General features: G+C 39.1%; 1 protein-coding gene across 2 annotated transcripts in view; it reads left to right on the top strand.

The window, feature by feature from the left end:
• Positions 1–26,409, top strand: part of Cpq (carboxypeptidase Q) — a 476,655-nt gene that overhangs the window by 278,261 nt on the left and 171,985 nt on the right. For both annotated transcript variants that reach the window (XM_045144672.1, XM_045144671.1), the window contains exon 5: positions 20,399–20,510. In XM_045144672.1, the coding sequence (XP_045000607.1) occupies positions 20,399–20,510 (112 nt within the window). The remainder of the gene's footprint in view (positions 1–20,398; positions 20,511–26,409) is intronic.

Consider the following 26,409-nt stretch of genomic DNA (forward strand, 5'->3'; position numbering starts at 1 on the left):
ATAGAACAGGTAGAAATTTTTATCTTTTGGAGATGTGGAGCTTTTTATATGTCAACGAGCTGTAACCTTTTGAAGGTTTAATGAAATCAGCAAATATAATCTACTCCATGAGAGTGAATATGAATCAAGTCTATTATTGTTGAACAAATGGCATTAATTTCCAGCACACATGTGGACCTGCGTTTTAAAATATTTGTTTGAAAAATGTCAAGCCGCTCATTGTTTTAGAATATTTGAGCAGCCTGCCAGTATGCTCTTTTTAAACAGTTGTACTTCTAAAAGGTTACAGTGTTTGCATATTTTCTCATTTCTAGCTTCCTCAAGTGGTACAGATAGTGGAGAAATAACCTCAAATTTTTCTTTCTGTTGATTCCTAAAGAGATAAAAATTACCCTTCACTTTCAGCAACTATCTTAGGCTAAAGGACTCACTTCCTACCCTAGCCGAGAGCTGCCTTTTTGTGTTCCCAATGGTTGCAGACTTAGACTGCTGCAAGCAAAGGAAGATGTTCACATCTCCTGTGCCCAGTGTCAGCCCCTGGCAAGAAAAGGACTCAATAGGGACTAATTTGGGGTGCTCTATGGTACTAGGGGTTGAGTGAAGAGCAAGGCGTAGTGATGCTGGTGATGACCCATTGTAGTCCAGCAAAGGTCAATGTGGGCAGACGCTGCAGGCTTCTCCAAAGTGGGAATGGGCACATCCATGCGAATGTTGGGAGGAAAGATAAAGCTCAACCTCATCTCCCTGAAATTTCTGTGGCTGCGCATGTTTCAGGATGCTTATGGAATGTTGACATTGCAAGCACCTTTTGTAATAAACCTAATTATTTTGTACACTCATACGCAGATAAGCTTCAGGATTACCCATACTGTTCCACTGATTTTAGCTGATACCTTTAAGAAAGATTGGCAGCTATGTATTTAAAATCTAATCTATCTAATCAGGAAATTGATTTAATCACAACACTCTACTCCATAAAAGATCTGATTGAGCATGCTTTTCCCCTCCAAGATGAAAGGATGCCCAGAAGCATAGTTAATTTTTGCACTTTTATCCAATTTAGTCTCTCTTTCAAGTTAGACTTGAAACTGAAAGTATTTGCATTTCCGTAAAATAATCTGCTGTAACGGTACAATGATGCTATTTTCACTAACACACGGCGCTTCTTGTGAACCTGCTGACTCGTGTCCCTTGAATCTTACCTGCCTGGTTTGACTTCTCTACTCTCTGGTTTCTGTTTGCTCTTACATGTCATCCTCCTGTTGGGTAGGTCTCCACTTTTTGACTTTACCATCATATCCTGCTGGTTTCCTTCCTACTCAATACTGAAACACTGTGAATTGCTGTCAGCCTACATGACTTCCAGGTGACTTGTGTGAACATTGACTGCTCATTTCATGCACTGTAGAATCTCTGAGTCGTGATGGCCCATTGATGTCAGCAGTGTCCCAGCTGAGCATATCCAGAGTTTCTCTCCATGGCACTGGACTTCCAGTTAGCTCTGTGACAAGACATGCCTCTGCTCTGTCTCTGTAATGCTGCTCCTCTTGTTTGACATCATGATCACACTCATGTTCTCAAGCTTTTCCTAGTAGATATGGATTTTTCTCAAAAAATGCTCTGTTCCATATACACGGGCACACAAACATACATGTGCACACACATGCCACATGTATATACAAATGTTTCCTCCCATTTGGTTTCCTTCACCAGAACTTCAATAACAATTAGACTTGTAATATTTTCAGTTCAAAACAAAATTATTTGATGATAATTATGTTTGATTACAAAACTATTTCTAAAAACTAAAACTACAGCGTCTTAGTTTTCTTATATTGAGTTCTTCTTGGGTTGTTTTTCTAGATCTAATTTGTTGTGTGTTGCTACTGGAAAGGGCATTCATTATTATCATTTCCAGGGACATGCTTGTGTTTAGTGATTTTTTAAAAAAAGAATTTTCTAAATCAGCTGTTCAGCATAATCCTCAAATTTAAATCAAACCAGTATTTATAGCACCTCCATTACTTCTTAAATCGGACTCCCTGGCTTACTACTGTACTGAATTGCTATGACACAGCAATCAGGCTCCACCTCATCTCAGGTCTGGGTACCAGCTTCTCCCTTTGGTTTCAGTTCTTTCCAAGATCTTTATGTATCTAGCTCCTGTCATTCCTGCCTCAAGTCAAACTTTACTTTCTTGGCCACCGAGTCCTCTGCCACTATGTCACATAACTGGATCTCGTTACACATGTCATTGTCCACAGTTATCTTTGTTCACTTGCACACCACCTATTCTTTAGCTAGAATGCAAGATTAGAAGTAGAGAGCCTTTGTCAGGTCTGGGGACTGGAACAAAGAGGTATGATAAATGCTTGCTGCCTGTTTGGATAAAAAAAAATTGATAATGACTGGCTAAAGTAAGGTTGAATACACTGCAGTGAGTTATACTGACAGAGAAATTTCTAAATATGCATACACACACAGTTGTAGCATAAAAGGTTAAGGTTGCATACAAGAGTCTGCAGGCACATAATCTCCTTGCTGTCACAGTAACTAATATTCCCTATATTTTAAGACTGGATCATAGCGCAGGCTCCAGAGAGTGTGGGAGATCCCTTCCTCACCTGCTGCCCTTGCAATGCCTGTAGCTGGTCACCATCCAATGCAAGTCACTGCTGTAGAAGAGGCTTGGGTCCCAAGCTGGATCTATCTGCTTCTTGCAGACCATGGATGACTTTTGGGTTTTCCTTTTGATGCTTTATCTGCAGTTGTCCTATGTATGGAGCAGTGTGAGTCACTGTCCCATGTTGACCAAATGCATCTTCTTTAACTTTGAAGCATTGTTCTATTTCTGCTTCTAATTTCTTATCCACAGCTCTTAGTGGTTGTGACCTTTCAGAAATACAATAAAGGTTAATCTTTCTTAAATGTACTCAGGCTTATACTGGTCACCAAAAGAAAAGTGAGTTGCATTACACAGTACTTGAAAATAAACTGTTTAAATGGGTTCAAGTCACTAAAACTGTGAAGGTCAAAGTAACTAATTGGCAATGAGCTTTAATTGTGCATTGATCACAGAAAGAAGCCTTAGTGTCCTTAAAGGACTGAACTAGCTTGATTCTGAGACATATTTTATTATTAATCAGAAACATCTCAATTTGAGTAGACTCCGTTGTATCCCAGGCCTGTTGAACAAGGTGTGTGATAGAAAGGTATATGCCCCGAGGACGTCTGGTGTTTCTCAGCTGAAGGCTACAGCTGGAGGCATACTCTTCCCCTCTCCTCAGTACATATCTACCAGAATCAGGGGCAGCAGGCTTGTCACTTTCAATCTATGTGTAGTATGGCCCAGTCCCAGAGTATTTTTTTTCTCTTTTCAAAAATATTCTATTTATTTATTTGAGAGACAGAGACAAAGAGAGAGAGAGATTGAGAATGGACATGTCAAGGCTCTATCCACTGCAAATGAACTCCATATGAATGTGCCATTTTGTGAATCTGGCTTTACATGGATACTGGGGAATTGAACCTGGGTTCTTTGGCCTTGTAAGAAAGCACATTTACTGGTAATTCACCTCTCCAATCCAAGAGGATTTTGTTCTTTGTCCCCTGCATACTTGAGAAGTACCATCAGAGAAACCACCTTTACTAAGAATATATACCACATCTGTTTGGCACTCTAATAAAACAACACATAATTGAAGTCTCAGAATATGGAACTAAACAGACTGAACACACCCTGGGTTCGAGGCAGTACTTGGGTCTTCACCTGCAATGCTGGTGTGGTAGTATCAAGGACAGATATAAAGTTCCGCTTTGAGATACATGGCAGTGGAAGCTCTGAGGACACAAGGGCGGGCTAATAGAGTTCAAATCTTTGCCTGTCTGTCACTTCAGAGCCTATGACCTTTACCCTGCTGTAGTAAAAGGGTCAAAGACAAGGTTGAAACATGCTTACCTTATTGCAGTTTGCTGAAGGAGCAGATGAAGATGAAAAGTCATACATGATTAGAGTGAAGAATGAAAGCACATGAAATGGTACCCCTGTGGTGAGCCATTTCCTTTCTCTCTGATTTTTAAATGAAGCCACTCCATAATTTTTCTACAGCAGTATAAAACTGATATTTACCACTTCTCATCTACTCTGATTCCCAGCCATCTTTGTACTCCTCTCTAAAAGAATATGTTCAGATGAGGTGTCAGCAAATGCTTTTAGTCCCAGCTTAGGCCTCTACTTCTACATGAAAAAAATGCCTTCTGATGCTGTTTCCAAAGCACTACTTTGGACCCTTTCTCTGTATTCAAGCTTTCCTAGGAAGAGAGCCAGTCTGTGGCCAGTGCTACCAACTCTGTCAGTGCAGTTGACAATGGAATCATTCATCATCAAAATCAGATCTGCAATTCAAACCCAATGCTTCCTGGTTACCTAGTAACTTCTAAGTTCTGTAGAGAGGGGCCATGTGCTTGTGATTGCTTGAGCTATAACTTTCTTCACCCTTTGCAGCCTATTACAAAAATGAAAATGTAACTTTGCTACTGCATAGTGTATGGATGTTTTCAAGTGGATTTGGTTCATGTTGTTTTAAATTGGGTTCAGCAAACAACATTTTTAGTATATTTGTCACATTTTGAATTAACATGTGCGTGTGACTGATGTTCCCTCTAATTCAACCTGGCAGCACATAGTACCCGAGCCAGAGATGCTGAATCAGCCCACATGAAACTATGCACTGGCACACATAGTACCTAAGCCAGAGCCCACTGTAGCAGTCCCCGTGAATTCTGTGCAAGCACTATTACTGCCCAAGTGAACTGTTCCTACAGAGACTCATTTGCAATGTCTGAGGTGGTCTTAATATAATTACAGCATCATCAATAATGGTGGTCAACTTAAGGAGTTCATATCATATGTGAGGAAATATGACAATGATAACATCATCAGACTTGAAACATACATTTGTATAATTTCTCCCACTTTACATACAGGGACGCAGGTTTTAGAGAATATTAGTAACCTGCCCATGTCAATCTGGTATGCATAAATTCCTGAAAGCATACATCACACTTACATGTGCAGGTATAATGCATCAGATTAATTTTTGGTAGTCAAGTAAAAGGTCATGCATTAAAGAAAATCAATCAGAAATAGATTCCATATCATCATTTGTGAGGCAGAGGAACCTGATTGCAATTACCCTGGCCCAAGGCACATTTCTTATTTCCCTGTGTAAATGTCATGTTGCCCATATGCTTGTTAAGGTCATTCTATTTAATAGGCATGGCTATAGAAACTAGAAAGAAATCTAGGATCTCTGTAAATTTCTTTTTGTGTTGTGCAGATGTATGCCCGGCCCATGTGTATGTGGAGGCCAGAGGAGAATGTCAGGTGGTTTCCCATTGTTCATCTGCATACTTCCTTGACACATGATCTCTGCCTTAGCCTAGAGCTGCTGTCAATCACTGAGACCCAACAGTTCAATGTCTCCCCTCCACCCTCCGTGGACTGGGGATGTACACAGCCCTGCCCAGCTTTTATTTTTAATCAAGAACTCTGTGAACATACTATAGTTTGATTGTATTTCCCTCTAGCCCACTATTCTTTTCTGTCCCCTCTCTCATCCCCATCCACTGAGGACTGTCCTCTTTCAAGGTAGTCCCTCCTATGCTTTATTATCTCGTTCCCTTTGTCCTCTCTGACCTCCTTAGTTCTCCTTGTCAGAATGTTGATGGACTCAGAACAGTGCAGGTCATGTGGAGACATAGGTAACCATTGTGGAGTCCTGAGTGTACCGGTCAATTCCTGTCAAAGGACAGTGTCCCAATGTACTCCTTCCCACTCTGTGGCTCTCACATTCTTTCTATCCCCTCTTCTGAAATGCTCCCTGGGCTGTGAAGAGTGTGGTAGGTACCTTGTTTAGTGTTGAACTCTTGACAGCCTCTTTTTTTTTTTGCTTTGATGAGCTTTGAGTCTCCTCAGCATCTACTGCCATCTTCATTGAGGAGCTTTTCTGGCTAACAGTGAAAGCAGCACTCATTTTCACCCTGTCACTTCTCTTCTGCCCTGGAGGTGTGATAAAGAGATTCTTCCAATGCTTAGCCATAGGCTTTCTCTCCTTCTTGTCATCTTTATGTGTTTTGAGACTTCCCAAAATTCAGCAGCAGTAGTATGTAAGTTGTAGGGGTAAATCAACTGGTCTTTGCCTGGACATGAGGCCTGCTAAGCAGAAGGGAATTCCTGCCTGGTACTAAGAACCAAGTCAAAGGTCCATGGCTTGGAAAGTCACTCATATACCCTAGAGAGAAGCTGCCACTATTCTTCAGCTAAAAGGAAACATTATACCCATCAAATAGCCTTCTAAATTTATATGTTTATGCCCATTGATTGATGCTGTTTTTGCTTATGGTTACAGAAACTTTTTTTTACAATTGTCCAACTTTTATAAGTTGGTCCCAGGGAGTCAAACTTTTGTGGTCTCTGGCCTGAAGGACCTGTATGCTTAAACGTCAAGTGTTCCTAACCACTTAGGAATCTCCCCAGCCGCATGGTAGATTTCTTAATTTATGTAATTCTATGCAAGTAAATAGAAAAAGTAAATTCTTGGAGCTTCCAGAAAGATTCTTTCCATTTATATGTGCAAAAATATATGGTGTCTATACATCATTGGTATGTATACATCACAGACTTGGCTGGTATATTTACAAAATCTAGTGGAATTCAGAAAAAGATATGAAAGAAGAATCAAAATGGCATCATGGTACAATTAGAAGGCATGTAGTAATCCTTAGCCTACAACTAACAAGATTTCCTTTCAATGTATCTACAATTTGTTATTTTCCCATAAATATATCTGAAAAGGTAATCACAGGGAAGTAACTGCTTCTGCACAGTGGTGATAGAACTTTGTACCCATGGACAGAAAAAATTTAAAAGCAAATTTGAAAACATTAATCAAAGGAATAAATGACAGTCCATCACAGATTAAGGAAGCTAGAAAGTATGGCATTGGCAGGGGTCCTAATTCTTGTGACCACTACAGAGTTTTCCTGTGTTCCAATGGAAGATGATACAACATGGCTGCAATCCTGTAAGGCAGATCCTAAGCCATTAATATCCTATTTTTGGGCTGGGGAAATGGCTTAGCGGTTAAGACACTTGCCCGCAAAGCCAAAGAACCCAGGTCTGATTCCCCAGGACCCACGTAAGCCACAGGAAAATACAGTTGCTTCTTTTCTGGCTAAGGTAGGCTCGCCTTTCCCCTTTTAAGCACAGAATCTTAGCATTGTCAGGGTTTTTGGAGACCATACATCCCAATGGCCACCTCCCACCACCACCTCCAGCCAGGTATCCATTATTTGCCAGATAGATGTTCCTCCTGCCTCTGCTTGAACACTGCCACTCCTGGGGAACTCACGGCCCACAGCATGCTTGGCTCTGCTGGGCTACTCAGAGGTGCACTGTTGCAAAAATGGCAACACCTGCATGCGCAGTCTTTCCACTAGCTGTGCAATCTGAGCCGCTCCATGCCTCTGTAAGATATAGAACTACAGGATTCATTTGCTCTTCAGTATATGTACATATACCATAAAATCATGATAGCCCTTCTCTGATAACAGGTTTTTCCCCCCAAAGTTTCATTTCACTGTTTTAGAGGAAAACAGGGAAATCATGGATAAAAGTAATTCAAAATAAAGAGATATAATTCCACCTAACTACAAATTTAAAAAATTATGATTGAACTCTACAATTAAAATACAATGTTTTCCTATAGATGAGGTCCTCTGTTGGCTCAATGCAATTCTGCTATCTAATTTTTCTGGTTATTGACAGGCAAGTTAAAGTGCAGCATGCAGCTTCCTGTTTACCCCCTGCTGGATTATCTTGTTGAATGCTTGCTATTTTGCTCCAGGGTAGTTTATAATCTTGTTCATTTGGTCCAACATATTAGTAATTCATCTTATATTTTATCATTTTTGAATTTATTATCATTCTCTAAGGTACTGATGAAAATGTTGGACAAGATCATGCTAGGTTAGGTTAAGTAATTCTAATACTTACAGGGATAATAAAATCTAGTGAGAACTTTTACTTTGAAATTTATACTGATTTTAAAGCTATCCTAATTCAGTCTATTAATATTTACTATTTATGCTAATAAATATAAGTTATAAACAATTAATTTCACTAGAAGTTTTACTCCTTCAGAAAACATGTGAGTGAAGAGTGGTCCCCACCCCAACTTTTTTGGTTGATTATTCAAGGATTTTAAAATGATTTTTATAATTTCTTTACAAGCAGAGAGAGAGAGAGAGAGAAAGGTAGGGAGAAATAATGAAAAAGAGAAAAAAGGAGAGAAAGAAAATGAGCACACCAAGGCCACTTGCCACTGCAAATGAATTCCAGCTACATGTTCCACATTTTGCATCTGACTTTATGTATGTACTGGGTAAACACACCCAGGCTGTTAGGGCTTTGCAAGCAAGTACTTTAACTGCTAAGCCATCTCTCCAGGCCTGGTTAGTTACTCAAAACACAGGACTATAACCAATGGATGAGAATGATCTGATTTAATTTCTGGGAATATAATCTAAAGACAAGTCAAAATAATTAGGAGGTCAGGGACAATTTAATGAGCATTGATTTAAAAAGTCTAAGCCTACAATGTGATGATAGTGTCACAATATCCATTGATGACCAAAGTGACCATTGTCTTTTCAAGTTATTCTTTTAATTAATTGCATTTTAGGAAGAGGGAAGATTAATTATTCATTGTCTTTTGTAGTATCTTTTAACTCCCAAAGATTGCTTAGTGTTTGTATTACTGGTCTTTTTTTAATATAGCCCTTTCTTGTGCACTTGCATCTCTAAGACAATTGCCATTTCTTTTTCTCTTGTATGTCTGTCTTTACCAAACAGTGTGATGTTCATACTCCTTCCCTGCTTCTTGTCCCTGAAGTTCACTTTTAAGGTGGCATACTATAAGTTTTCTGTGTGTGCCAAGTATGACCTTGCTTCCTGCTAGCGTGGATTTAGAAGACATCCCTTTAGGACCACGCTGTTTGTATGGTGATATAGAAATGTTTTAAGGTTTGACAACATTTGAGCTACCAGTGGCTTTTAGCTCTTGTGAGTCCAAGTTAACCACTTCTGTTTTTCATGCAGATGTACTACTTGTGGATGCCGAAGTTAAGCTTCAGTGTATTCTAAGTGAAAAGGAAGAGTTTTTCATGTTAGGCACAGAAACCTCTTTCTTTCAGCATTTCTGTTTGGCATCACAGTGGTTAGGATGTCGATTCTGTCACCCTGCCTCCCGGGTCCCATTAACTTCCAATTAAAAACTAGCAAGACAGAATCTGTTAATAGAGAAAATAACATTCTTTTGAACAAGAAAATAAACTGTTTAATATTTGCACCATACCCTTTCTAAAGCAAAATAATACCAATGGAAATTTGGCTCACTTACTCCCTTGAGTCTAAACATAGAGATTAGTAACTGGAATGCCCTGGCTGATAGACAGGATTCAAGGCCATATGGCACCCCTGCATGGGCAGCAAGACTGCTGCTTATGCAGGCAATGAGCCTTTCAAAATAAGTGTGGCTCCTTGGCACTATCTCAATGCTAAAATGTTAAGTCACCAGGAAGTCCTCTATTAGGTATATCTATCAAAGTATCAGTTCTCTCCTATGTTTATGTTAGAATTTATGCATCAAAATAAAAGCTCTTTTCAATATTGCCACCCTAGAAAATCATGCAGCTACCCAAATGTATTAGTCACTTTTCTCTTTCCTATGACGAAATCACTGATGGAATCAACTTACGGAAGTTTGAGAGTGCGGTCTGTCTGTGAGGAGGGCGTGGTAGCCAGAGCGGCTCTGGCTGTGGTGACAGGCTTGGGAGGCACCTTGCCTGTGCGGCCAGAAAACACGCAAGTTGCTGCTGCTCCTGCCGGCTCTCCCCACGGCATGCTGCCTCCCACATTCCAGGTGGGTCTTTGCCACCTCAGTTGAATCTCTTGGAACCAGCTTCACAGACATACTAAGGCATGTCTCCTAGGAGATTCCCATTGCCAGTGGGCTAGGAGCACGGCAGGAAGTTGCCAATAAGATAAAAATGTCTTTGGTAACTTTATGTGAACATGAATGGCTTCTTAAAGCTACACAGGTTTCTGTTGTTTTCGAAACCATCGTGGAACAACGACAATTCTTCAGCTTTTAAACATAACTAGTCAAATTGAACTTCAAGGTTTCTTTTGGTGGGAAACACCTTTTCAATAAACACCCCATTTTCAATAATGAGTGATTGCTAATACCTCATTATCATGTTTGAACTGCACTGCAAAGGCATTGGCTTCTATTCTTCATTTATTTATAGTCCTACCCATCTGTTTTTGACAAAAATCCTGGGGCATGGGAGTGAGAAAATGGTTGCAAGAGAGCAATTAGAGCTGCGCACTAAAACACGATTTGATGTGAGCATGGGAAATGATCTTTGTCCAGACAGAGGAATGTCAAGTTCTTTGTCACCCTTCCTTCTCCTTACGAAGTTCAAATACAATGTTGTGATTCAATTCTTTTGCTCCTTTTGTCGTTTCAAGGGGTAGTCTGGTTGTTTTGGGTAAAGGTAGAAAAATTTGGAAGCAGGGTTCCTTTGCCTTTATTCCATCCAAAGGATTTCCTTCTGTTGTCATTCTCTGTTGTGCGCCGTCCTCAGATCAATGTTTCGTCAATGTCAGCCACTTCTTCCAAAGACACTTACAATCACATTTATATCCACCTGAGGTTGTCATGAGCCACAGGTAAATTGAGCTCTTGTTTCACCACCTCTAGATATTAGTTCAGTATTATGCTCAGAGAATTCACCCTGCAATAGGCACCGAGTTCTTTGATGAATGCAGTCTGAGTAGCCTGCCCAAATAAGAGGGAGAGGTCTGGGGGTGAAAGCAGTGCCTTCCAGTAACAGCTGTGGTGAGGTATGAACATTTGGACAGATGGCCCCTTTCTTTGTGAAAGAAGCTTGCATCCTACCAGCCAACACCCAGAGCTTCACTAAAAAAGAAAACAATAAAAAAAAGCTGGAAGATAAGAAGTAAATGCAAGAGGAGCTCAGATGTTGCTATGTTGTCTCTGTAACACACCCTGTGTGTCAAGAGCCTCACTTTGTTCCTTGGACCACCTACTCTGAGTGGTTAGGGAGTAAATTTCACAGTCCCTTTTGTCTGTGCTGGGAATAGCATCCTACATTCAGCAGCTGCCTTCTGAAAGGCTCTGGCTCTGTTTCCAACTGGGATCCTGAAAACACCAGTTTCTTGAGAAGCGCCTGCCCACCTGTGTTTAGAATCTAAAGTGGGCAAGGATGCTTGCTAGCTAAGGATGGGAAGCCCAAGGCATCTGCCAAGGTTCTGGAGACTTCTCAAAGGACAGTTTCCTCTTTAAAGTGGTCAGGATAGAAGTGGTGAGAAATTGTCATGGAATACTGCATTAGGTTGAGCGCTTTGGGGGTTTCTCCTTTAGCCTGCCAGCTAAGATTGAAAGATGTAGACTCCTTTAGAAACTAAGAAAATAAATTTTTTATAACCTTTCCCCTGTTAGCCATTTTTCAAACCTTCTACAAGATCCTTCTCTGAGCTCCTTACATTCCTTTCTGCTGGTTACATCGTCCTCAGAGGAGCCAGTTTCATCTAGTGACCCTTACCAGGTCACTCAGGACTCTTCCTTAAGGTACATTTCTCTCTCCATTTTTGTGATTATATTTTTCAGCCATTTAATGAGTCTTTAAAATATTATTTATTTATTTGAGAGAGAGAGAGAGAGAGAGAGAGAGAGAGAGAGAGAGAGAGAGAGGAAGAGGCACAGAGAAATAGAGAATGTGCACCCCAGGGACTCCTGCCATTGCAAACTCCAGACACATGTGCCCCTTTGTACATCCGGCTATTGTGAGTTCTGGGGAATCTAACCAGGGTCCTTAGGATTCTCAGGCAAACACCTTAACTGCTAAGCCATTTCTGTAGCCCATTTAATGAATTGTGCTATTGAAAGTTGACTGGGAATTTTCTGGATCTGGAAATATATCAGGCTTGAACTTTTCAGCCTTTGGACTTCTTCTGCTACTATTTAAAATGCACCTTATTAAATTAAGACAGGAGCATGAAGAATCTGCAAATAAGACATCACAAAAGCAAACACCAAAAATACTGAGTGGGCTCTTGATCTTTTTTTTTTTTTTTTCCAAGGTAGCATCTCAGTCTACCTCAGGCTGACCACTATGTAGCCTCAGGGTGGCCTCGAACTCACGGTGATTCTCCTACCTCTGCTTCCTGAGTGCTGGGATTAAAGGCATGTGCCACCACGCCTGGCTCTTGATTTTTTTTTTTTTTTGATGGTGCAAGATATTTATAAAATGAAGCATGAATCACTGTCAGATGGGCACTCTGCTATTGAAGACTGAGCAACAATGTGAACACCTTCAAATAAGTAACTGTGTAGCTCACAGGAGCCTAAGTGAAGAATATTAAAAATCGGGGATACTGAGAAGGTCAGTGCACTGAACAGTGGTCCCTCCTTAGCACTTCTGATACATAAACTGCTTTCTGGTTGCTAAGCGCAATTGGAACCTATGATACCATTATTGAAATATCTTTTACTTGGCTGCTAGATACAATTACTTCAGACTTATGTAATCATATTTGATCTCTAGCTGTTCTGTCTGATTTTTAGTATCAAGATTATAATAGCTTCATAAGTAGTTTTGCTTTGTAAGTAAATGTAGACATTTTTTTCTTTTTTGTTTAGAACACTTGGAATAGGTTGCAATGAATCTTCCCTTAAATGTTTCTTCAAAATTATCTAAGCTCCATGCCTTTCAAAGTTAATCTATAATTGTCGTGGCTATTTAATATAGTATACATGCAAAGTCTTTATTTTACTGTACAGTAAAGGAAGGGTCTCACATGTTCGCAGCATCATTTTAGAAATAACACTACCAGTGCCTCACAAGCCCACGAGAACCCCTCCCTTGTAAACTCTCTTGTGCTCAGATTTTCTTCATTTAAACATGATTCTACTTCTGGATTAGCACCAACACATTCTTTACTTTTATCAATGGTTCTCCATTTCTCTGTGTATTATGATATTATTTAGCTCAGCTGAAATTTCTGTTATGGAATCGTACCCTACTGCTTCGTTTGTGGTTTTCTTTATTTTTTTCTTTTTTGTTCAATTATTTTCTCCCACAATTCATTTAAATTATATGTGCAGTAATAAGTCATTTTTACTACTTTATAAGGTGCCATTGTGTGATTATGTCATAATTTGTTCACCATTCTACTATTGATGGGCATGTAGATCCCCTGGGTTTTTTTTTCAAGGGAGTGGTCTTTTGTGAATTTTTTTTTTCTATGCTGTGGACCTTGTTTTGCTAGGCAAACATTTTTCCTATGAGGTAAATCCCCATCTCCTGGTGAGAATTTAGATGATTTCAGTTTGAGACCTTCTGGTTGCTTTGGAATGACTATTGTGGCACCTGACCTCTGAAACTTGAGTCTGAGGACTCTTCTACTGTGTATATCTAAAGTAGAATTGTTAGATTGTTTTATGAACATAGATTCAACCATAGAAGGGTATGTCCAACTGTTTGACTAAATTATTTTAACAATTTTCTGATGCTTCCAAGAATGGCTGAACAATCTTATTGGACAGCATTGGTGCTAAGATCTTGTATTATCAGGTTTTAGCTTTTTTGTTTTGCTTCTTTTTTTTATTAGTTATGTACACAGTGTCTACAGTCATGTTGGTACCATCTTTAGCCTCCTTCCTGTCCTCTTCCATCCGCAGGGACCCTCCTCATTGAGAAATATGGGTCGAGCTTTGTGGGGGTAGCCGTCAGTTATGGATAAGAGGCAATGTCTCTGTGCATAATTACTCAATGTGTGGCTCTGACATTCTTTCCAGCCCCTCTTCGGCGAATTTCCCTGAGCCATTATCTTTTTGTCCATATATGCAAAGTAGATCTTATTTACATTTCCCTAATCAATTATGAGACTGGTTGTCTTCCAAATGTTTGATATATTTTCATCATTTATGTTGTGGAGTGCTATTTATCCACTTTGCCTATTTGCTTTTTTTTCCTCGTTGGTTAGTGTAATACATGTGTGTATGTGTTTGTTTTCCAAATCCATAGCCATTCTTCTCATATTATTTTTACCTTGATGAACATAACGATTTCATTGTATGGTATTTCAGTGTATGTATCTTCTCTTTCTTTTGAATATTTTATTCCTTATGTATTAGTTTTCTCATTGTGGCCAAATACCTGACAAGAAGCTGCTTAAAGGAGTCAGGGTTTAACTCTGCTCCCAGTTCAGAGGAGGGAAGTGCATCATGGTGGAGGTGGTAGCAGCAACTTGATCTGTACGTGCTGACCGGTAGGCCAAGAAATGAGAACACCAGGACTTCTCTGGCTTTTCTTTTCCCATCTTCTATTATTATTCAGTCTGAGACCCCAGTTTGCGAGATGGCACCACATATAGGCAAGGTGAGTCTTCCATTCTCAGTTAAACCTCTCTGGGATGTCCCACAAAAATACTTCTGGTGATTCAAAATCTAGTCAAATCAACAATGAAGTTTAACCATCACACTTTGTTTTAAAAAGAATTTTATTTCCATACTCCCTTGAAGATATAAAGACATCTTTACTAATAAAAAGCTTTAATTTTTCTAACTTGCACATTTGAGTATATAGTCATCCAGTTTACAGTTTTAATATCTACCTGTCCCTGTGGAACCCTGAGCATGAGCTGCAGGTGTCTTTCAAGTCATGGCAGAACTGGGAAATATAGTCCTGCTCCACTGGCCAGTTTCTGACCTGTTGGGAAAATGGTGTGCAGCACAGTTTTCTACCTCATGTGAGAGAAGGGTCCTGGAGACATGCTGTGGCCTGTCTCCCAGAGGCATCTGTGCCACTCAGGCAGGCTTCTTGGGGACTTTTCCCTGTCCCTATTCTTTCTTGGGGGTACCCAGAATAGGTCTGTGGGAAAGATCTGGAACAAAAAACAGTACCTAAGATCCCTAGGTGTCAAATTCCAGAGTTTCCATATTCTTATGGTGACACATGTTTATCTTCAAAGATTTTGGCAGCGTTTCAGATGCTGCTTCCCACCTCTCCTTCCACTCACTACCCAAAGCCAAACAGTTCATTGTACCATCTTTCCTAGGAAAGCCATGCTGTCACCGAGGAATCAGGTCCTCTGCTTAGATAATGTTGCAGTCAAGTTCGCATTGCTGGTAGAAAAAAAAGAGGTTTATTTTGGCTTGTAGGCTCGAGGGGGGAGCTCCATGATGGCAGGGAAAATGATGGCATGAGCAGAGGGTGGACATCACCCCCTGGCCAACATCAGGTGGACAACAGGAACAGGAGAGTGTGCCAAACACTGGCAAGGGGAAACTGGCTATAACATCCATAAGCCCTGCCTCACAGTACACTGCCTCCCAAATCTCCATCAGCTGGGAACCTAGCATTCTGAACACCTAAGTTTATTGGGGACAGCTGTACCAAGCCACGACAGATATTATATCAAATATCCGGAGAACTTTTAAAAATGTATGATTTTATGGATTATTTTCCTTTTTGCTTTTTAAGCAAGGGACAGCATTCTCCAGTGGCTATCTACAGGAAGCTGCCTCATTTTCCCTCACAAATTGATTTTGGAGGAATTAGTTTAATTGAACTGACTTGTCTTCCTTTCATTCTTTGCTCCTTATCCTTACCAGCAATGATTTTTACACCTAAATAGGATCCTCTGATTCCCTCATGGTTTCTCAACAGTTAGAATGAAGTCCCATTTCCCTTTTGTAAACTGCAAGTTTATGCTTGCCCCCATAGCCTCTACCAACTCTCCAGCTACCCTCTACCTGACAATTGCTCTACTCTGGCCATAGTTCTCAAACATGTAACACCTGTCCCCACCCAGAACATGTCTCCAAACTGCTTAGAATGGTATTTGCCAAGATCTTGTATGGCTCACTGCATGCTTTCACACAGACCTGTCCTCAAACATCACCTCCTGGCAGAGAGACCCTCCCTGACTTTTCCACCCAAAATAGCTCCTTGCCCCCTGCCCTCTGCCACCATCCCTCTTTTCTCTTTCTCTGATTGCTCCCTCTCCTCCTCCTCTTCCTTCCTCTATCCCCTCTCTTTCTTTGGTTTCTTTCCTCACTTTCTCTTTTCTTGTCTCTCTGTATAGCTCAATAGTCCTTAAACTCTGCTTGCCTCAACCTCCTGAGTGCTGGCATGAACGGTGTGTATCTAGTGCCTTTCTTTGTTATTCATTATATTACAAAAGGCTTATATTGTATTTACTTACTTGTTTTCTATCTCCTCCAAGAATGCAATTCCATTGAGGTAGAAAATTTGCTTGTTTCTGTATCTCTAGCCCATAGTTAGAACTCAGTAAAATTGTGGAACGAATTGTGCATGAAGGCAGGAGATCATGATATTTTCTCTAGTGTCTCACATTAGCTGATTTTCCTAACATTGAACTGCCTCTGAGGCTCTCCTCTCTTTCTTGTTCTGCCATATTTTTGATCATGTTCTTATTCATCTTTTAATCAGGCCAATCCATTAGGACTCAGTGTCTCAGTATGTGTCAATAGGAGAAGAAAGGGCCGGCTCTACTCACCCGGATTCCATCCACCTCCCCTCTCAACCACAGCTGGCTTTCAAGTGTTTGTGTGCTGCCAGACAGATTTCTCATGCCAGCAGCCTGTGTCCAGTTTGATCTTGTGCTGTGCTCTGAGTCTCTGATACCCAGGGCCACTGAATGCCCCAGATAACACAAGCTCTACACGTTCCCATTCTGCCTTCCCGGTTGTCTTGTTATGACTCCTGTACCTGTTTAGGATGTTTTCAGTACTTTTTACACTTTACTGAATTTGGGTAGGACAGTGGAGGAAAGGCTTTTGGAGGAAAGGAACCAGTCAATATTCAGCAGTCCTCAGGGACCAGCACACAAGAGCAGGTGTCCATGCTTGTGTGTGATGACTTTCGGCTGTATTTTTTCTCACTTGGTTATGTCCATGAAACCATAGTTTAATACAACCATAGGTAGTCTGTTTTTGTTTTGTTTGTCTCAATCAGCTCCAACTTTATGATTATTAATGTTCGCGTATGTGTAACCCTGGCTCTTCATCAGTGACTTAGCAAGTTTGTATATTATTCTGAACTGTGTTGTGTGAGGTTGCATTGTAGTTTTGAAGTCTGGCCAGATACTTTGAAACTTTCTGCACTATTTTCTCAGTGCACATAGAAGCTGTTATAATGAGGAAAACTTGAGTTCATTAAAAACTGCTGCTAAATTAGAAGTACTTTTTGTTGTTAAATTAAAAAACTAGTTTTTAAAAAGTCAATATTGAAATGATAACTGTTGGATTGTGGCCCCTAAACATTGTTTGATTTGAAAATCATTTTAAAGTACTCAAATAATAGAACTGATCCATCATTATTCTTCTATAGAACTGTGGCAAAGACATGATCCCATGATCTATAACTTATTTTCCTGTCTTTCCAAACCATCTTTCCTCTCTTTTGACTACTTGTAAGTTATTCTTCTTTTGTGAAAAAGGGAAGCATTGAGGAAACACAAAGAAGTTTGCTTATAAACTCCAATCTCATCTATCATGAAGGGAGCGTGAAGGATAAAATGATGTCTGCTTTGATTTAGTTGCTCTTTAATGAACTGAGGAAAAGTTCATTAAAACACATTTTGAAATTTTTCCTCCACTGCAAACTTATTGAGCAAATGGTCCTGAGGGGGTTGAGACTGTTGACAAATAGCATTCTCTGTCTACATGGGGTGACACCACTTTCCAAATCAGAAGATTCTGCTATTGCACCATGTTTCCCCTTTTCTTTATTGTTTTGTTTTGCTTTACTTCCCCCTCTTAGAAACAATCTATTAGGGTTCATTCCATGGCCATCTATTAGTCTAGGACTTAATCCTTGTTTGTGACTACAATGAGGTCATACTAGGTTGGGTTAGCATGTAAGTCACCAGGAGATTCTGCAGCTGCTCTGTGAAGCAGGCAGAGCAAAGGGTCACACTGATATTTTAGGCCACAAGGCTTGCTCTCCCAAAGTAGCGGGTAAGTTGTGTTTTGGTCATCAAGACTGGATCAACTTTTGTTTGCTTCCTACTTGATGAGCATGGATATCAATGTTGAGCTTTTCAAAAAATTACTGAAGGATAGTATGCTCAGAGAAAGTACACAACCGCTAAGTGTGTAATGAGTTGATTTGTCCTAAACTGAACACATTTGCTTAACCAGTACCCACTTTAGGAGACAGTGTGACCAGTTCATTCCCCCATCCTGTCACTGACTCTCCTTGCCAAAGGGAACTGCTTTCCTGCTTTTCTTTGTTTCAAACTTTATGTAAATAGAGCTATGCACAGTAATATTTTGTATCTGGCTTTTTCACTTCATCATGTTTTTTATGTGATTTACCCAAATTTATCATGTATTGTGTTTGTTTATTCTTACTTCTGTGCAGTGTTCCATTCATGAATAGAATTTGTTTATCCTACAGTTTAACAGGCATTTGAATAATTTCCTTTTCAATGGGAAGGTGGAGCTATTATGCATCTATTATAAATATTCTGTTAGGAACATTGTAGACCATGTTTTGCTTAAAGCACACATGCACATTTCTGTTGGGCATACCTTACAGCTGGAAGAAGGATTGCTGGGTCACAGACTATGAATGGGTGAGAAAGTTTTCCAATGTGGTTTTATGTCCCTAGCTCATACCAACAATGCTCCATTGCTCTGCCTCCCCACAAGCACTGGGCATTTTCTATGTTTATCATTTAACCATCTTGGAGCTACATATTGAATGTGGTTTAGTTCATACTTCTTTGATGATAATGATCCCAAATTCCTTTTTGCATTATTATTAGTAATTCCTGTATCTTTTTGTATGTGTGTGAATTATCTGTTCAACTTTTTTGCCTGCCTTGCTATAGATTTACTCTGCTGCCATTTCATAGGATTTGTTTTTAAAAAAATATTTTTTATTTTTATTTATTGGAGGGAGGGAAGAAGAGAGTGAAAGAAACAGAGAATGGGCATGCCAGAGCCTTCAGCCACTGCAAATGAACTCCAGACACATGCACCTCCTTGTACATCTGGCTTACATAGGAACTAGGGAGTCAAATCTGAGTCCTTAAGCTTCACAGGCAAGCACCTTAATATCTAAGACATCTCTCCAGCACCTCACAGGAATTCTTTACACAACTTAGATACATCCTTATTGTTTGGGTATATGGAGAATATCTTTCTACCTATAGGTTCCCTTTTATTCTTTTAATGAGCTCATTGGATGAGATATTCTTGATTTTTCCGAAGTCTAATTTACTGTGTTTTTCTCTTATGGTTTGTGATTTTTTTGGTCTAGTTAAGAAATTGTTGCCTATTTGAAGTTGAGAAAACTGTTTTCCCCTAAAGTCTCTATTTAGCTCTGTAATCCTTATGTGATTCATATGTATTATATATGCAATTTATTATATGAAATGTAGTGATTGGGGCATATTTAATATCAGTATCTTATTGACTCAATGTTATTTTACTTGGTTTTTAACTTCCTAGAACTGTGTCCACAAAATTATTTCAGTGAAGGGCTGGGTGTGTGGCTTAGTAGAGCACTTGCCTAACAATCATGAGGTATGGGATTTGTCCCTTGATTGCAAAATAATGTTTTTTTTTCTTTCTTAGTTCCAATGAAATGCCTTTCATATTTTTCTAAAAGGAATTACTAATGTTTCTAAAAAAATTAAACTTAGGATGATTTAAAATTTGTAATAGAATCTCTATATTTACTTAACTCAAATGCAAACTGAAATTTCTTTAAAGTTCTTCTGTTCAATTAGATCTAGGCTTTATGTCTAGCCACTTATTTATTCTACACCAAAGTAATTTATGATGAAAAACATAGTCATTTAAAAAATAAATCGTCCCTATTTTTTCATTTGAATTTAAATTGACTTGTTTATTATGTGTCTTCTAGTATCAGTTAAGACTATTGAAGTTTTGAGCTCCATTTGTATGTCATTTTGGCTTTAAACAAGATAATAACATTATTAAACATCTGTCAGTCATAAACTAACTTCTTTAGTACTCAAAATTATATTAATACAAAGAGCTACAAGGCGAGGAGTTTTCTTATTCTGAGAATGACCTTAGACTCCTTAAGAAATACTGCTTTACCAAGTTTTCCACTGGTAGTGGTACATAACTTCTAAGACATAAAAATAGAAAAGAAAATATATAACTCTCAGTTTTTATCTTTGGAATTCCTAAGATGATACCCTATGATGTCATTTTGCTTAGTTTTTTTTTCTTATTTGCTCTAGGTTGTGTTGGTCAGTGGACATCTGGACAGCTGGGATGTTGGACAGGGTGCCATGGATGATGGTGGTGGAGCCTTCATATCATGGGAAGCACTCTCCCTCATTAAAGATCTGGGTAAATATTTAGAACATAGTTAACTAAGGTGTGAGGGTCTCAGTAGTGACTTGTTTAACTCAGTATACAAATTTTGTAACAGATTAGTGACTGTGGTATGTTCAAAGATCCTCCTGAGATTTATATATTTTTTGCCAGTTTATTCCCAGAGAATAGCTAACTTACCTCTTAAAGAAGAAATTTTTTATTCAAGTATACTGCAGACATCCAAAGTATTAAGTATTATTGTCAGCCGCTGGGGAAATGAACAAGCAAATAAAACAGGAGCAAACGTAACCCCCTCAAGCAGAGACCACACAAGGAAATGACGTCTGAGCACAAAGAAGCAGCAGCAACTCCCCTGCTTCTTGCCCTTAGCAAAGTGTTAGGGCAGTGGGAAACAGCAGCCATCATTCCATGAGAGACACCACAGAGGGACAGGAGTGAAAGAATGGCCACAAGTGGAATCCAGGCAGAGAAATCTGAGATTCCAATAAGCCAACATATGGGAAACGTGAACAGGCATGAAAGAAGCGCATTTTGCTGACTGCATTTTGCAAATAAGATATGTAAGTTTTCTTTTTGTATGCTAGTCAAGAGAGGTGGAATTTTAGTGTGATAGTGTGGATAGAAATAGCCAGATACTCTAAATCAAGAGTTCCGCATCTGAATGAGACCAGTGGTGTTTGGTAGTGCCTCGCCAGCAGAATGCCCCAAACTTGAATTGTAGAGTAACCTGTTTCCAGTGGAGTAAGCATCAGAACACTGCTTACATGGGTGTCTCAATCCATGATTTTCCTACCATGTTTATAGGCTTTCTATTTCTGTAATGGACCCATTAAAAATAGCTCCTGTCCTTAACAGCTAAAATGGGCTTGCTTTAGGCAAATCTTTGGCACATTCTTTTAGTTTCCGTCTTACTTGTAATTTAAAATGGGGAACGAGGTTGTGTACATTTTGTTCTTCAGTGTTTCTTGGGCTTGGCACCACTGACACTGCAGGCCACATAATTCCTTATCCTGGGCTCTTTCCTGTGCACCATCTCCAGACTCTATCCATTAGTTAACAGTGTCATTCACCTGTTCAAATTGTGACAGTGAAAATGTATCTAGACGTTCTTGCGGTGGGATGTGGGAGGTTTCGAAACACGAAAATAAATTAATAAAAATGTCTAGCCAACCTAAATGCAGGGTCATTTTACAAAAATAAAACCAGATAATCAGAAATTTTAGATTACATGTACTTATTTTATCAACATTATCATGTATGACAAAAAAAGATTCATTGAGCACCCATGGACTGTGTAAACACTGGGCACACAGAGAGGCTTTAGAACATGTTCTCTGTTAAGACCCTGACAATGGACTTGGAGACATGTACACCTAGCTACATATAGTTAGAAATGGAGATTTAGTTTCACTGCCTACTTTTAGAACTGGGTAAGGCTCTAAGAGTACATTGTCCAACAAAGAAAACCTGAAAATCATTCCTTCAGAGAGGACCTAGGAAATTCTACATGAATTCCTTCCATTAAAATATTCCCTTGGGCTGGAGAGATGGCTTAGCAGTTAAGCGCTTGCCTGTGAAGCCTAAGGACCCCGTTTCAAGGCTTGATTCCTCAGAACCCACGTTAGCCAGATGCACAAGGGGCGCATGCATCTGGAGTTCATTTGCAGTGGCTGGAAGCCTGGCAAGCCCATTCTTTCTCTGTCTCTCTCTCTCTCTATCTGCCTCTTTCTCTCTCTATGTCACTCTCAAATAAATAAATAAATAAATGAACAAAAAAAATTTAAAAATATTCCCCTGATAATCCCTCCTTTCTTCCCTCACATCATTCTAGAATGAGGTGGAATTCTAGAGTAAAACATGCAGGAGTTACACATCTTTTCCTTATATACACATAGCACAGATATTTATTCTGAAAATTTCACTTCCATGTGTTTAACCAATTTAAGGAGAAAGATCATCATGGAATAAAAGAAAAGTAGACTCGTCTGAATTGGATTCAAAGTCCCTCTGCACTATAAACTACTCTCTTGGTCCTGGCCAGTTCATCTGAACTCGGCACTTCATTTTCCTCACCTTATTCAGTTGTAAGCTTCCAGAGTTTTTTTTTTTTTTTTTTTTGCTCCAATAAACATTGTACCTTCTCTAGGTGTTGAATCTCCATGCTCTGATCCTCAACATGGGGTCCCTATCACCATTAACCGAGTTGAATTCAGTTGCATGTATAAATGTCAAATACCATGCAAATGGGAACTGAACGTCTTTTTTGTTTTCTAGCTCTGAAAATACATTGACTTCAGTATCTTTTGGTAACTAGTGTCCAGTCTTAACAATTCAGTTGTCATCTTTCATGGTTGCTTTGAAAATTAAATGAGTTATTAATGACATAGCCAGAATAGGACTCTGCTTACTTAGTGTGTTAATTACACTAATGTAACTCTAGGTCCAGCTCCTATGGTATCCTTAAAATATCTCTTCCCTTTACCATTTAAGCCAACTTGTTTATGATAGAAGCTCAAAGTCTCCTTCACTTTTCTCCATTTTCATATGAAACTTTCTAGAGTCTTACATTTCTTCTGGTTACTTCCTATACCTGTGTCGTGTTTATATTGAATGTATAAATAACATCATATATTTCTCTATACTTCATTTTCTGCTGTTATACGCTGATTTTAAAATTGATTGTGGATTTCTATTTGTAGGTTTTCTATGTATTCCAATATGATGATCTGGGTCCAATTTGTGACCCATAAGTTCTTGGTGAGAATTAGAATTATATACTTGGAAGTTATATACTTGGAAAGAATTAGCATCTTGGAGGCTGACAATGTAGCTTAGTGGCAGAGCATGTGTATAGCATGTGTGAGGCCCCAAGCTTTGTCTCCACTGTCACCAGAAAGAAAGAAAAAAAGAAATAGGGGCTTGAGGCCAAATATGGGTTCCTAATTATATTACTTAATTACATTGAGTCCAAACTGTTTAATTGGTGAAATATGAAAGCTCTGTGGAAATATTTTTCCAAGAACAATGACACTTCTCTTGGACGCTCTTCCTTGGATGAGATGTAGGCAGTGTGAATGTCAGAGTCCCTCAGTGGCTTGTTAATTTGAAGTGTTCGCCCAGTGGGGCTTTCTGATATTTGGGGATGTTTTTCTAAGATTTATCCTTCTTCTAGCTTCTCCTTTCATAACTCCCAGAGATTTTTTCATTTGCTCATGCCATCAGCTTAGATTATATTCAATTAATCTAACAAGTTATTTGTGCTTTGTAAATACAATCAGTCATTCCTAAATAACTGCCAGCAGAAGGCTGTTTGCTGTGAAGAGTTGATGAATAGTTTTTTAAAAAAATGTGTTTGTGGCTTACCGGACGTGAAATTATTTATTTGAAATGATACTTACTGGAATATTCTTGTATCAATGGACAAAGCTGGTGGCCAAAAAGTGCTACACTTCAAAATGTTTATTTGGCACTCACAAAGTAAATCACCATGCCTTCCAGAATTCATCTAGCTTTATCTTTTTATGTGAAGTTAAAATTTTTGGCTTTCAAGCCTAAGGAAATTAGAGTTTCTTGCTATTGAAATGTAGGTTACATAAGAAATATCCCTTAAAAATATTGTAATACGAGCATCCTGATTATGCTTGCTATAGGGTTTGAAAGTCTATCTCCTGGGAAAATATTTATTTGTATGCTCCACCACTCACTCAACAGGAACTCAACATGTGTTGTCAGTCTGTCCATGTCCCAAATTCCCTGGACCAAAGAAGAAGGAGACATGCATGGCTTTGAAGTGGGAAGACACATTAGATTCAAGAAACTGTTGAGCTTTTTCTAGCTGTAGTATGCACAAGATCCTTGGGACCCCTGTATGGAGAGAGTCTGGCACAACTTGACTGGAGCAGGGCAACTCCAACAAGATGATACTTGAGCTATATTGAATAAAGTAGGAGTTCCTGAAGTTCAAAGGGACAGAATGACTGAAGAACTCCTGGCTCTGTGCTCATTAAAAACATGGAGAGGGCTGGAGAGATGGCTTAGTGGTTAAGCGCTTGCCTGTGAAGCCTAAGGACCCCGGTTCAAGGCTCAGTTCCCCAGGTCCCACGTTAGCCAGATGCAACAAGGGGCGCACGCATCTGGAGTTCGTTTGCAGAGGCTGGAAGCCCTGGCGCGCCCATTCTCTCTCTCTCCCTCTATCTGTCTTTCTCTCTGTGTCTGTCTCTCTCAAATAAATAAATAAATAAAAATGTAAAAAAAAAAACATGGAGAAAATGGTTGTCAGTAGCAGTCTTGAGATGGTAGAACAAGTTAAGGGCTTCAGAACTGCCTTTTCATTGACATATTTTCATAATGCCAGGTTTTTGTATAGTAGGCATGTTTTACTATACTAATGAATAAAAATCCCTCTGCACAAGAAAAGAAGGCAGTGTTGCCTTTCCGATGTGATTTGCTAGGCATGATGTAACCACTCTACACTTGTTAAACAGCAAATATCCTTGTAAGCTGTTCCTCCACACTGTGATGATACCGCTTCAACACGGTAGTTAACTTTTCTAGCCAGCCTCGCTTTGCACTTGATGCGAGGACAGTCCACATGGTGTTAAGGTTACATCATTAAGTCTTTCTATGGTCCTCTCCAAGGAAAACACTCCCAACAAGAAAATAAGAGAAAGAAGAGAATGAACCTTGTTATTACTGTTACCATAATTCCTTTGTTAATGTGAACATCTGGCCAGAAGTAATAAGAAAGGTGTTATCCAGGAGTCACTAGGCCTTTCTGCCCAGAATCTAGTAGTAAAGAGGAAAGAAAGTCAAACTCAAATGCATGCCAAGGTGCTGATACAGTCAGAGCTTGATGCAGCTAGTCCGGATGCAGGGTTCTCTCTTGGAAATGACTTAACTGGGAGGTTTCTTTTCTCCCACACTGTCTTAATTAAAATGAATGAAGCATTATTTGAAATATGCTGTGATTTCTCTGCCATCCTTTTCCATGAGCCTGAATTTTTCTAGAAGGAACTTTTTTTTTTTCCGTAAAATATTACAAGAGCTCTCCCCACTCTCATCTTGGGTTCTCTTTCTCCATAGTTATTTTATGAATAGGAAGGGAGAGTGATGGCCTTGGAGAATGTGTCCTATTACACTCACTGGTACTTCATGTTTTTAGATGGATATATTCACTCTGACTCTGTCCAAAAAGTCAAGTCTTAAAACAAGTCAAAAAAAAAAAAAAATCCCCCAACATTAAATTTAATTTTGGTTCATTTCAATTTTAATTTATAAATGGTAGCTTGATTTTATTTTATTCTGTACATACTTGGTCCTAGGTTTTGATAAGTTCATTTAGTGACACAAATACCTAGAAAAAAATGAAGAACTAGAAAGACATTCACTTCTTTCTCCTGGTCACTTCCAAAAGTTGATTTATGGTCATGAGGAATTTGTGAACTTTTCTCATGGGCTTATTCCCATGTGTTATTTCCTCTACTAGTAAGTTATGTAATGTCTGCCTTTAATGTAAGATCTATGGAAGACACTTTTTTTCAACTGAAATGTGCTGATAATTAGTTCCAGGGTTCATCAGTAAGGTTAAGTACTACACTTAGCATTGTTATGTCTTATTAAGCTAAAAAATAAATTCTGCTGGCATATGCACAAAGACACCTTATGTATAGAGTGATCTATAAAATACATCCATTGGAAAGTAAGATTTGCTAAAACTCACTTAGATTTTGGCCTTTTAGTCTGAATGTAGTATGGGAGAGGATGTGCTCATTTTATGAGCTACAAGAGTTTTACTGCTACTATTTTATAATTTTATTAGCATATATCATTTCAGTATAAAAAAGACATAATCTAGGTCTAGTAGCATACAACATCATGAGCAATTCTTTCAGACAGAATCAGGGTGGAAGGA

Source organism: Jaculus jaculus, chromosome 2 (assembly GCF_020740685.1).
Source record: "Jaculus jaculus isolate mJacJac1 chromosome 2, mJacJac1.mat.Y.cur, whole genome shotgun sequence".
NCBI lineage: Eukaryota > Metazoa > Chordata > Mammalia > Rodentia > Dipodidae > Jaculus > Jaculus jaculus.